The 13,397-nt window shown below is 37.0% G+C and overlaps 1 protein-coding gene across 4 annotated transcripts in view; it reads left to right on the top strand.

Moving 5' to 3' along the window:
* Positions 1 to 7,826, top strand: part of PRTFDC1 (phosphoribosyl transferase domain containing 1) — a 62,745-nt gene extending 54,919 nt beyond the window's left edge. For 3 of the 4 annotated variants that reach the window (XM_030550342.1, XM_030550343.1, XM_030550344.1), the window contains 3 exons: positions 2,880 to 2,962; positions 3,397 to 3,443; positions 5,783 to 6,543. In XM_030550342.1, the coding sequence (XP_030406202.1) occupies positions 2,880 to 2,962; positions 3,397 to 3,443; positions 5,783 to 6,105 (453 nt within the window). In that variant the 3' untranslated portion in view covers positions 6,106 to 6,543. The other variant, XM_030550345.1, reaches the window with a different exon arrangement.
* Positions 7,827 to 13,397: the final 5,571 nt, after the last annotated feature.

Consider the following 13,397-nt stretch of genomic DNA (forward strand, 5'->3'; position numbering starts at 1 on the left):
TGGTATGGTCCTAGATTTCCCTCACAGCTTCAGTGCTGTGCATGTCTTATTCACAGACTGGTTCAGACTGTCTTTCTTTGAAGTGCCCATGACTGATTATCAGCACTGTGCATTCTGGAGTGTTCCATCATGCCAGCACTTCAAAGGAAAGTGGCTAGCCTGAAGCAATGCTACTGAGAGGGAGAGGTGGTGGAAAGTAGATCTCACTGGAAGGAACTGCAAAAGCTGTCTCTGTATCTGTAGTTATCTTTAAATGTAACATACGCCTTAAAGGGAGAAAAGCCACATCAGCCATATCTGTGAACACATCAGTGTGTGATTGGCCTACCAGCTAAATCTTCCCATGAGGGGAAGAGTTGTGAGGGAAAGCAGTGTGAAACGTGACATGGGGGATGTTAATAGTGGGCAGGATTTTGAGTTTGTCAGTGTGGAAGGAAAAATCAAAAAGAGATCTATTGGTTGTTTGAGGAATAAAGCAGGACCCTTGGTATTGTGTAGCATTTGTTTCTTCAACAGTGATTTAACAGTCCACCCAACACTAGGGAACCACACATGGCCAGGCATGGCATTGCGGCTATCTCACTGTGCTAACAACCCCTGCCAACAGTCACTCCAGTGCTGTAGTGGTTTCTCTCTTAGTAACTCATCCAGTCAGCCCTTCAGCCAGGTCACAGTCTTTGGTCCTCCTCATCCAGGGTCTCAGTTGTCCAAAACTAAAAGTCCAGAAATGCTTAACTATTCCTAATTCTCTTCCCTGTTTTGTCAGGGTCTCTCCCAGGCCTTCCTGCCTGCTGACTCAGGACCCTGCAGGACCCTTCTTGTTCCCTGCTATCTCTACAGTTATAGTGGCAGTTTCCTGAGCTTCCTCTTTTTACTGCCACTTCCTGCCTTTATAGGAACCTCCCTCCAGCTCTGTCCCCATCTGTGCTTTATCACTACTTAACTACGGCTCCTTTTTACACAGAAATTACCTGATTCCTCTCAGGTGAGCCCCATTCTGTAATCAGGTTGGTTTAGCCCCACGCTCTCATAAAGGATAAAAAAAATCTGCAGCAAATTATATTAAAATGTGGTAGCTGAGGAGTAGTGATAAGATTTTGCCAATTGAAATTGTGCACCCACAGAGTTTTAGTATCACCATCTGCTCGTCAAGCAATATTCAGTTACATAGCCATATACTCATGAATTAGGGAAACTCTGATACAATAATATATGTGTGCATTTAGATGGCAGAACACACTGCCATGAATATTCAAATGCATTGCACTGTATGTCATGACTGGTTTACGGGCATTCTGGTTGGGGGGAAGCTGTAGATATGATATATTATGATTTTGGAATGGCTTTCGACTCAGTCCCACATGACAGTCTCATAAGCAATATGAAATAGGGAAATATGGTCTAGATGAATTTACTATAAGGAGAGTAGATAACTGGTTGAAAAACCATACTCAGAGAGCAGTTATCATTGATTCGCTGTCAAACTGGGAGGACATATTAAGTGGGATCTGACAGGAGTCTGCCCTTGGTCTGGTAGTATTGAATATTAACGTTAATGACTTGGATAATGGAGTGGAGAGTATGCATATAAAATTTGTGTATGACACCAAGCTGGGAGGAGTTGCAAGCACTTTGGGGGATGGGATTAGAATTCAAAACAACTTTGACAAATTGGAGAATTGATCTGAAATCAACATGATGAAATTCAATAAAGTACAAAGTATTTAATTTAGGAATGATAAGTAAAATAAATAGATATGAAATGGGGAATAACTGGCTATGTGGTAGCACTGCAGAAAAGGAACTGGGTGTTATAGTTGATCACAAATTGCCTATGAATCAACAATGTGATGCAGTTGTGAAAAAAGGTTCTTATTCTAGGATGTCTTATCAGGAGTATCATATGTAAAACAGAGGGGGTAACTGTCCCACTGAACTTGGTGATGCCTCAGCTGGAGTACTATGTTCAGTTCTGGGCACTACAGTTTAAAAAAGATGTGAACAAACTGGAGAGAATCCAGAGGAGAGCAAAAAAAAAAATGATAACAGGTTTAGAAAAGCTGAGCTATGAGGAAGGGTAAAAAAAAATAGGCATGTTTAGTCTTACAAAAAAAGACTAACAGGGAACCTGATAATAGTCTTCAAATATATTAAGGGTTGTTATAAAGAGGATGGTGATTCATTGTTATCCATATCCCTGAAGGTAGGACAAGACGTAAAGGGCTTCATCTCTAGCAAGGGAGTTTTAGGTTAGATATTAGGAAAAACTTTCTAACTATAAAGGTAGTTAAACTCTGGAATAGGCTTCCAAGGGAGGTTGTGGAATCTCCATCACTGGAAGTTTTTAAGAACAGATTATACCGATACCTTCAGAGAAGGTCTAGGTATTTTTTGTCCTGCCTTAGAGCAAGGAGCTGGACTGGATGACCTCTTGAGGTCCCTTCCAGTCCTACATTTCTATGATTACATGACAAAATGCTTCTTAGGGCTAAATTCTGTCCTTGGATGCACAAGTGCTGAGATATTATGATCATGGGCTTGATATAAGAAATCTGATGGTTATATATATGCAGTGCCCACTGAAGTCAGCAGAATTCCCACTAGTGCATCCAAGGGCAGAATTTGGACCTTTACAGTAGAAAGCAGGCAATCCTCCAATCTGTTTGTATTTCTCTTAAATTGTGTCCCTGTGGGGAAAGTGCCTGGTTCAAAGAACTGAACCGCTTTCCCAACCTTTTCCGGATATTACTCTCGGTACATTAGGGGAAGAAAACAAAACCATCATTTCCCCAGAAATAAAAATATAAAACAGTTCTAATTTTACTCAAGTTTCCTGTTCCATGATTTTTTCCTTATTTTATTTTTCATGTTTTGCAAAGGATATTATTGGAACTGGAAGGACTATGAAGGCTCTGCTTAATAACATAGAAAAATATAAGCCAAAGATGATTAAGGTAGCAAGGTGAGTAAAATATTCACAAGTCATGTTTAACTATTAAAAGAAAATAAATGGTTACTCTAATGGTGGCACAACATGATTTCCTGTGGAAGATCAAGTCTGATTTATTCTCGTTGCACTACGCTATCTTTGTGGGAGCATTACAGAGACAGCTGTCTGAGTCACTAAGATGTGGGTGGAGAAGAGGAGAAGAAATGCTTTTATATTGTTCTGCAGTGACCCCATTAGCCATTTCAAGAGTAGCACAGATGGACTTTGTAGGGAAGCATTCTCATCTCTTCTCTGCTAGGAGGACATTGATATTCTAGAGAGGTGAGGCAGAAATGGAGTGGGAATCCTTACAGTTCTGAGATTTGGGAGAAAATGAATTTTTTTTAAATATAAGTTCTCCAGACAAATCCAACTTTTTATATTAAAAAATCTTTTTTTTATGATAGTTTGTTGGTGAAAAGAACATCCCAACCTGATGGGTACAGACCTGACTGTAAGTGCTTGTGAGAATTTTCTTTACATCATGATCCAATAAGCTAACGTAATTCTAACAGTAGAATTGGATACTATTATACCACCGCTGTGCAGAGTTTCAGCTTCTGCAGTAAGTAATCTCATGGCCAGTGAGACTAGGGACTGTATAGTCATGATACAGAGTGCTGCAGTTTGGAAGGTCTGACCTCATTAGTATACCCTGGCTACTAACACCCTAAACAGTTTTTTTCAATCTGATGTTGCCTGCTGAAAACTTTATAAGAAAATCATTAATTTACCTATGACAAGCAAGTGCTTTCCCTTCTATCTTTGGTAACATTGTGGGTTAGCAAGTCCTTTTCTTCCCACCCCTCATTCTGCCCTTAAAAGAGCCACCAGTTTCCTTCTAAGTTGAAAGTTATGTCTTTGTACCATTGTTATTTGCAAGCTATTGAGTTTGATGACAATAACAAAACAATTTTGTTTTGTTAAAACAAGTATCCTTATTTAAAGGTTAGTTTGTTTATTTGATAGACCATGATAATTATAAGTAACCTACCAAAAAAGCACAGGATAGATTGGGCTTCTTTTTCTTATAATTTGTCCGCCCTTTGTTGCTCTGCTGTCAGTCAGCATGCACTTCTTTGAAATGCTTATATCACATTATGAATAATAAGGTCAATCAGGAGAAAGATGATAGGGGAGGAACCAAGCTACCACCATGAAAGGCTCGTTAGAGTAAATGACACAATGATAGGCATGTGAGCTAAAATTTGAGAGAGTTGGATCTGCATGGAGAAGACCCACTTGCACTTGTTACTGAGGAGGGGAGTGGTGTCTGTTTATTCAGGACGAGGAGAAGAAAGGGCATCTGCCTGCACTGAGTAGATGGTGAAATGAGGAGATCTTGGAAAGAGGGTAGGTGAGTGTCTTGAGGGATGGTGACGTTGTCCAGGGGAGGGTATTTGTTTGAAATTTGGGAGAGAGGGAGGTTATTGTGGGGTGAAAGGTGCTTGGAGGTCTGGCATGGACTCTCCACTAGGGAGAATGCATGTCTGCTGTGACTTGTGTTTCTAGTATATTATCCTGGCCTGTGACCAAGTCATTCCACCCTGAGGCACTTTTTATACATGATTTCGGTTTCTTGACTCTTTTGATGTATGGAAGTTGGGCCATGATATTAAGTATATATTTCATGGGACTCACTATGGTTAAATATATAAGTAAAATATAATCTTGAATAAGACATTTCCCTAAGAAAAACTTAAACACGTATTTTAACATATTGTTTTAAAAGGTATGTACATATGACAAATTTCAAGTAAAAAGTAACAAGAAGCAGATATGATTAGTACAAACCCCAGGAGTACAAAACATTTGAGGTCACTGTCTCCTTAAATCATCCCTAGTGCTTGTATCCGCTCTTCCAGTTAGCTATCTTTGCTCTTCTAGAGGTAGTTTATCCATAGACATTAATAGGTGCAAACCCTTTAGTTTCTGTATATGTAACATTTGTATGCCTGCCTATTTGTGTGTCTTGAAGATTCTGGATTTATTTTTTAGATTGTGAGCAATTTGGAGAAGGGCCTATATCTTCCTATGTGGCGCTGATCCTGTACTAAATTCCACACTTACAAAGAATTACATTTACACTTAGCTTTGAGCATGTGAATAGTCTCGTTCACTTAATGTGTCTGTTCACATACTTAAATGTAGGCATGCGCTTTACTCGTTGCAGGACTGGGGTCTTAGTTTGTACAGCACCTGGCACATTTTTGGTGCTATTGCAATACAATATTTGCTGTACCCATAAGAGAATGCATAGACTCATATATAGGGCTATAAATTATTACCTATGGATTAGTCACTAAAATAATCTTTCTTTGTTTCCTATGTAATGAAGTATAGATTGGCTTTACATATACATGCATGCTTAAGAAGCTGCATCCCAACCTGGGCTGAACTTTTCTGCCTTGATTCTGGCTCCTTCCACAACTGGAACCACAGAGGGATATCTGACTTAGGACAGGATACTAGGGGTATGAAATTGCAGTGTATTATGCCACTGATTTGACAACTGCCCCTGTGTATCACCTCCTCCCGCCTGTCGGCACAGATCATTCATGCTCCAGAACCCAAATAATCTGTGGCATGGGGCCACAACTGACCAGAATTAAATCTCACATTAGTGATAATGATTTGTACCTGTCTGAGGGCCAAAAGATAACACAGCCAGAATTTGGCTCTGTATGTATATATTTTCTTGTTCAGAGAACTAGCACATTAAATAGCTTTATTGTTTGTTTAATGAATACTTACTTATTTTTACATTGATACTATTTATTTTTCCCCATACAGATTATGGATTTGAAATTCCAAATGTGTTTGTGGTAGGTTATGCCTTAGAGTACAACGAGCACTTCAGAGATCTAAATGTAAGTGTTTTCAGCTATAAACAAGATTTTTTTTCAGTTTGTTGGAGCCTTGAAGAGCCTGTCGTTTTCCTCTCCCTTGAGGCTTTATGTCCTGGCCATGGTCCTTCCAGCAGAAGAGGGCCGAATAGAACTCCCTTCAGAACCTCAGACACCATTCCTAGAGGAATTGTTGTTAAGCATTGTGAGCAATTCCTTCCTACCTCTTCTCTTGAAATCTCTTTCTCCCACCTCCCAAGAGCTGAATGAGTCATTTCTGCCACACTACCATCTTCTATGAGTCTGAAGAGTGAGGTCTTGTCTATACTAGGATTTTTGAGGTCTGTAATTCCCGATAAATGCAGCTCAACCAGTGGAAGCTGTAATATAGATACGGCTCAGATAGCTTAGGTGTTTTACTACTGTGTCTTCTATCCCTGTTCTCAGTGAATCAGAGATAAAAGAGGCCTGAGACTTGTCTAGCACTTCTACTTGTACTACCAGTGATGGAGGTTCACCAGTTGGGAATTACAGTCCAAAAAATTCTTAGTGTAAATACAGCCTGAGAGATTGGGATCATGACTCAAATCTAGGTCTCTAAAGTGCAGAGTACTAATCACTAGACCATTTAGCTGGTCAAAAATCAAATATATTTTTGATTAAAGACAATTCAATAATGTAATTAATTATACTGTTGCAATCTGTGTCATGTTGTTTCAGCACATATGTGTTATCAATGACAACGGCAAAGGCAAATACAAAGTCTGAAGTAGTAGGGTCCAAGCCTGAAGATCTATACATTCAGTGAACTGGAAATTTGACTGCAATCCTTGAAACATCTCCCTGAAAACTAATTTAGTAGACTTATGTTTCTTTCATCTCAGTATAAAAAGTGGTTTCCTCTAAGGATATTGACTTTGGTATTCAAAAGTGAGTGCTCCTCTCTAAATATGAAGCATTGGGCTTTTGAAGTATTGCAGGTTTTAAATACTAAAATTACAACATACTGTGTCTTGTGACTAATAACTTATCTACCTACAGACTTGTGAATACATCTTTTCTACATTTAGTCAGACACTCTAAATCACTTATTATTTTTACAGTTTGTATACCTTGGAATGTCATATACAGTGCTCAGCCATAACTTTACATTGTGTTTTACAAAATCAAATTTAATACTGCAAACATATATTAACCAGTAAATTCAGCATCACTTTAGTTCTAATCAAATCCAGCACTAATGTTCAGTGTTAATTCACACACTGTTAGGTTTCAAATGAATGTGTGTGTTTGTGTACTTCTGACCACTATTATCTGCTCCATTAGAATATTCTGAACTACAGTATACAATGAATCTTAATGATGTTCTGAAATAAACCTTTACAGGACACTCTTGATTTGAACTTTCAAGATGAGATGATAATGGTGAGTCATATATGTATGGATGTGTTTAATATATTGAATTTTAATTGGAAAAAACAATGGTGGTGAGGCTTCAGTTTCTAAACTGCGTCCATTTATTTGTATGGGACATAAGTCACGGAATGAACAAAATGTTTTCAAGGGCATATTTCCATAATTAAAAATAATAAAGTACAAAAGTTTAATGTTTGCATGGCAGTATTCCAGTATAACTTTGATTTTCATAACATTTTTAACAAAGTTAAGACATTTCTGTAGTGAATTGTCCTATACAGGAATGCAGAAATGACTGTTTTGAAGAGTCCTACTATAAAAACAGTAAACATTCATAACAAAAACTCTATATCATAAAAAACAAGTCAGCATCATAAATATTGAAGACTCTAGAGACTTTGTTTTCCTTAAACAGCATTTTTGAAATGTTTGTTCATTTACCTGTTGTATTACTTTGAAAAATGTAATTATGTGCTGCATACAACTGTTCTCAATAACTTCCTGAGGGAAGCAAATGCCAAGTAAATAACTATAACAACAACAGCTTTGTTCTGAACTGTATGAGGTATATTGTTATTAGGCTCTGGTTTTCTTTAAACTAATAAAGAAACAGTGAGAACACTTATTACATTACACAGTTGTTCATGATTTTTTCTTGCTTCAGTATTTTTGCTCACCCGTTAACCGCCCTTTAAAAATTTGTGTTTGGATTGTAATCTAAACATACCCTATGTACACAAGAAAAGTTTATGCCACGGGTTATCTGGATAAAATCCAGTATGTTAATGATATGAAATAGTGTAATCATAGGAATTACTGGGGGGTGGAAAGAAAATGCTTTAGCACTTCCCCCTCCGTGCCTCAACAATTTGTTTATGTTCATATGGATTCTTGTTGAAAAAGGTTTTCCTGCATTTAATATCCTTGTTCAGTTTGCAAAAGAAAAGAAACTATACCCCGCTATTCCAAGGGGGAAAGTGGTAAAGGGAGTTGCATCTTATTTTATTCTATACATTTACTAGTATTGGGATATTTGATAGCTAAGCATGGTTAGGCTCAGTTCTAGAGTTACTATATTATGTAAAATGTGTTATCTTAATTAAAAACACATTTAAACATTATTTGATAAATACTAAAGGCAAGTATTTAAGATGGAAGTAATCCAGATTGTTGGGAATTGTTTTTGTATAAAAAGTCATTGATTGCAAGATCAAAATTAGTAACATGTAGGAATTGTCACTGTAACAGAAGAGATTGATTCACTAGAATTAGAGAGATGTACTTTGGTTTTGTGGAGAATATATTCTGGAAAACTTGCGGAGTATGTAACGAGCAAGTGCAGTTCACTTTTTTTGCTCTTATTTCTTGCTCAGTTATTGTTCTAACAATGAATTTGAAAAGAATGCAAACAAAGTTAACAGAAAAGAAGTGTGCTTTTTACCTTAACAAGACTGTATTCTGTCTAAGCATTGTTTTTCAGAGCTAGGAAAATCACAGCATGTACTTGCTGGTCAGTTTGTGTTTATATTAACTATATTTTATATCTTCCCATTTTGGAAATCCTGCACAATTGCTACATTTAAAAGGGTTATAAATCACTAGGTAAATTTCAATAGAACATATAATCACTGTGGGCTAAAAGATATTGTCCCTCCTAATTTCATACTTTAAGTTTATTCCAATGAACATGTCCAGACATCTCACTTGCCACTTCACACCTAACCAATGCATTGTTCTTTCTGTCTGCATAAAACAATTTCATATGAAGAATTCATTTCCAATTACTTTCTTTAATAATCTGATTCCACAATACTGCCAGTGGACATACACCACTGACTGAACTGTTCAGTAAAGTATAATTCTTTGATGAATGCTGATTTCAGTTTCTGCACAGAAGAATTGCGTTAAATGTGCACAAACTTTTAAAAAATCATTCTTATATTTCTATACATATCTCTTAGTTTAATAATAATGTTTATTCCATGTCTCACAATGTGCTTTAATTAAAGAGCTAATAAACATTTTTTCAACTGTGGTTGCACCCCATGACTCAAAAGCTTGTTTTTGTTTTGTTTTTAAATCAATTCAACAACATCTGGTAGGTTATATAAGAAGAGAGGATGTTCTTTACAATCAGTTATTTTTCTGGACAATGTGTTTCAGTATTTGGCAGACATCCATTTTTCTCTGAATTTTTCTTCTTGTACACACCAACGTTGGCACCCTTTCCCCTGCTGCTCCCCTAAAAATTATCATATGCAGGTATTAAGTTTTAAGTTACATAAATGTTATCAATGGTCAGTTTTTAGACTTCATTCAGTTCATTCATGCTCAAGAGTTGGTCCAGTCCCAGAAAATCTGAAAGTAATTTTCTGATAATAAAGCAACAGCAGGAAAAACCCACATCCTGTGACAAGCTTTAGAACTATATTTTTAATTTGTGATTTCACAGTGTAAAATGCAAAAATATTCCAAATATTTAGCAATTTCTACTTAAGGGAGGATAATGGGGAAAATAATGCAAAATGTGTCTGTATCTAGAGTAATTCTTGTTTCTACACAATTTACTGGTGCATTCCTTTCTGATTCACAATTGTGCAAAGTGAGTATAAAATGTCTATTTTTTTCCACTGCTTGCTAGTGGCTTTATCAAGATTATTGAACCTATTTTTGTATTTCCATTCAAGGAGAATTTTAAAATTAAATTTCTAAAGTAATTTGAAAATTCAAACATTTGCCAGGTAGTTTCTGATCTCTTTCAGAGCCAAGTTTGTGTTGTTTATGCACAATGTAAGGCTTAACTGGGGATTTATTCATGATACTGGCCATCGTTCTGCAACTGGAATAACATTAATTGAACTCAAGATACTGCACTTGTAATTTTTACTATCATTTCTTTTGAGTAAGAAGGATAAAGTGAAGCCAAGTCACTTACTCTACATCTGTTTGCATTTTCATTTTTTCCAGATAAGATACTATGGGAGTGAAAAACTGTATTGTAATCAAATTTGGCAGGCACGAAGACTGTAATTGACTCCAGATACCGAGAGGACTTAATTCAGTTTTATTAAAAATAAGGAGAAAATACTGAAATCAAAACTATAGTAGTTTAATGAGATATAGAAAGGCTGTTGTCCAGCAGACTTTATTTTGTCATTTTTTATGACAAAGTAGTTAGCTAATTAGGTTTTTTTTTTATTGTTGTAGTGCCACCCTCTTAGTCACTTTGTTTAAGATTCTGCCAGTGCTTCTGTTATCAACCTTTGTTATCAGTGGTTTGTTACTTGGTGCTAATAATTTAGTCTGAACTAGGTGTTGGCATACAAATTCTTAAACCTGAAGCAACTTTGTAATTATTACTGTTTTAAAACAAAATTTAAAAATCCTACTGGCAGTTCTGTTCATAAGTTTTGCAAATACTGTATAGAAATGTGAGGCTTATTGGATCAAGAACCTTTTTTTTAACAGTTGAATAATGTAACATGATATTGAAATTGGCAAGCAACTTTTGGGAACTTTTGGTAGCTTTTTCAGTGGAACTGTCCTATTCTCTTTGCAGCATTTGATTTGAACGGTGTTTATGGTTATATAAGGGAAAAGTTTTCAAATGGGGAAAGTCGGAAAACCTGCAGTTGATTTGGCTAAATGATGTGAAAACCTGACTGGTTCCTGAGAGTTCCAGATGAAACTTGCCAACTGGGGCCACGAGTGTATAAAGAAAATAAAAGTACCTTTTGAAATGGGTCACAAGAAAATTCTACGTTAATGGGCAGTGACCCAACTCTTGCATGCCCAAAGCCATTGTGTCAGGGGAAAGGTGATTGTAGTGCAGAGACAGGTAATTGAGAAAGGCGGAGGCGAGTACTGCAGTGTTGAGGGCCCATGAAAGTTTTCTGAAAGAAAGATGGGTGTCAATGAAGGACATGAAACAGGTAAGAAATCCAAGTAACTCCTCAATTACTGCATTCTGGTCTGTTCGTGTTTGCAGCAGAGTGAAAGCATCTGAAATCCTTGTCTTGGGAGTGCCTATAAAGAAAGCTTTAGGGACTGGGAAGTTAAGTGATTTTCAGCCTTCTGTAAGAACAGAAAGAGAGCTGGGCAGTAGTGTAGTACAGCACAGAAATGGAAATCTTTTTGATGAAGCAAGAGTAGAAGGGGTCCTGCAATGCTCTTGGTAAGAACATAAAAATACACCAGCACAGAAAATACATAGTTTATGGTCTTTCTATAGACTCAGGAGAGATGCTAGTTTCTATATTATAGGTAATATTTTTTTCTAGAAAGTTTGAAATAATACAGACAAGTTGTATGGGATACATGAGAATTTAAAAAATGAGGTGCAATTTGCATTTAGAACAGCGGTTCTCAAACTTTTGTACTGGTGACCCCTTTCATATAGCAAGCCTCTGAGCGCAACCCCCCTTATAAATTAAAAACACTTTTTTATATATTTAACCTTATTATAAATGCTGGAGGCAAATCAGGGTTTAGGGTGGAGGCTGACAGCTCGCGACCCAATGTAATAACCTCAAGACCCCTGAGGGGTCCCAACCCCCATTTTGAGAACCCGTGGTTTAGACAGTTTCTTAACATTTTTTTTAAGGGGAAAGGTGCTTGTCGTTTCAAAAGTGGTTCGGCCTAAAAACTACAAATTTATTTTATTCACTTGTACTTGGAGGACTAATGCTTTTGACTAGATTTGGACAATTCAGTGTCAGACTGCAGTAAAATAATAACATCAGAAAATCCACATACAGCCTTTTTGAGAATGACATAGCTTTGGTATGCCTTGGAGTACTTGCAAGCAACTGACTTTAAAAGTGTGGATTGAGCAAGGATTTCAAGTGTTTGTGTGGATGTGCAATGATGTTTAGCAAAGTCAAACTAATATTAGAATTGTGCTAACAAGAGCTAGTCTAAATGAAACATAATTTTGAAAAGCTTTGGTGCATGATGTCCTGATTTTTGTGGTGCTAAAATAGAGAAACAAGCTGTAACAATTCAGAATAGAAGAGATTACTATACTAGCTATTCCACATCCATGAAAAATGAAGCTATGAAGAAATCCCTACTTTGAGAATATGCTTTTCAAGAGTTGTCTACAGAAGCAAAATTATCCAACCTCTTAATCTTGGCATAAGAAGAAAGATTAGATGGCACCCCATAAAGTTCTTAAGAACTTTTCTTTCCTCAGTCCAGAAAAAGACCTAAGCCTGAAAGGTCTAGGTTCCAGTGGTAAAAGGGGAGAGTACCCTTTCCATTTTCTAAGGTCTAGAAATCCAAGTATTTTGAAATAGTGGGAGACTTTTTTCTATTCTTTCCATTAATAAATAGAAAAAGATTCCCCAAGGAATGGAACTTTCCAGTTCTTTATATACAAAACTTCAGATGAGTGCAAGGTCTGGGACTAGCTGCATCAAAGCATGCTAGGAAAGGCATCTCCTACTCTCTTTTCCTTATTGGTGGGATTAGATAATTTTATGTATACAATGTCTCCTACTCAGACAGATGGTACTTCAGTCAGTGAATGAGTGAGGCTGTGGTCACTGATCCCTCTCAGGCCTAAGACTGAAGTATATGCCATTGGTTCTTGATTAACGGGCCTGAACATGTGAGAATAAAGCTCCTTCTCCGAGTAGTGTCCCCTACAGGTACTTCACTCTATTTGTGCTAGTGCCCTTTGCACATTTGATTGGAGATTTCCCATAATAGTGTCTGTTTGACTTGCGCATGTGTGCTTGTCAGTCTTGTGGACCATGCTGTTGTTGTTTTATAGCTCTGCACGGGCGAACAGTCCTCAGTTCCCCCTTGGCCTGCAACAGGGCTCTGGCAGTTGTCCCCATTAAGATTTCCTCAACTTTGTCCTCTTTTCTTATTCTGGTAGTTACTTTTAGTAGCTCCTAGCATTTGTCTAATTAGTAAGTAGTTTTAGCTTTCTAGTTTTAAAAGTTTAAAAAAAAATCTCTCATATAATATTTAGATAGATACTACTTAGTAGGTCTTGTTCACTAGGAGGTTATGCCCAGTTCTCCAGGCTTCAAATGTTGTCTCTTGTGCCGGGAGGCAATCACGTTAAGCAATGGGCACTTCTGCTACATCAATTCCCTCAAAGAATCACATGTTGCCCAGAAGTGTAACTTCTATCT

This window comes from Gopherus evgoodei, chromosome 2, assembly GCF_007399415.2.
Source record: "Gopherus evgoodei ecotype Sinaloan lineage chromosome 2, rGopEvg1_v1.p, whole genome shotgun sequence".
In the NCBI taxonomy this organism is placed as follows: domain Eukaryota; kingdom Metazoa; phylum Chordata; order Testudines; family Testudinidae; genus Gopherus; species Gopherus evgoodei.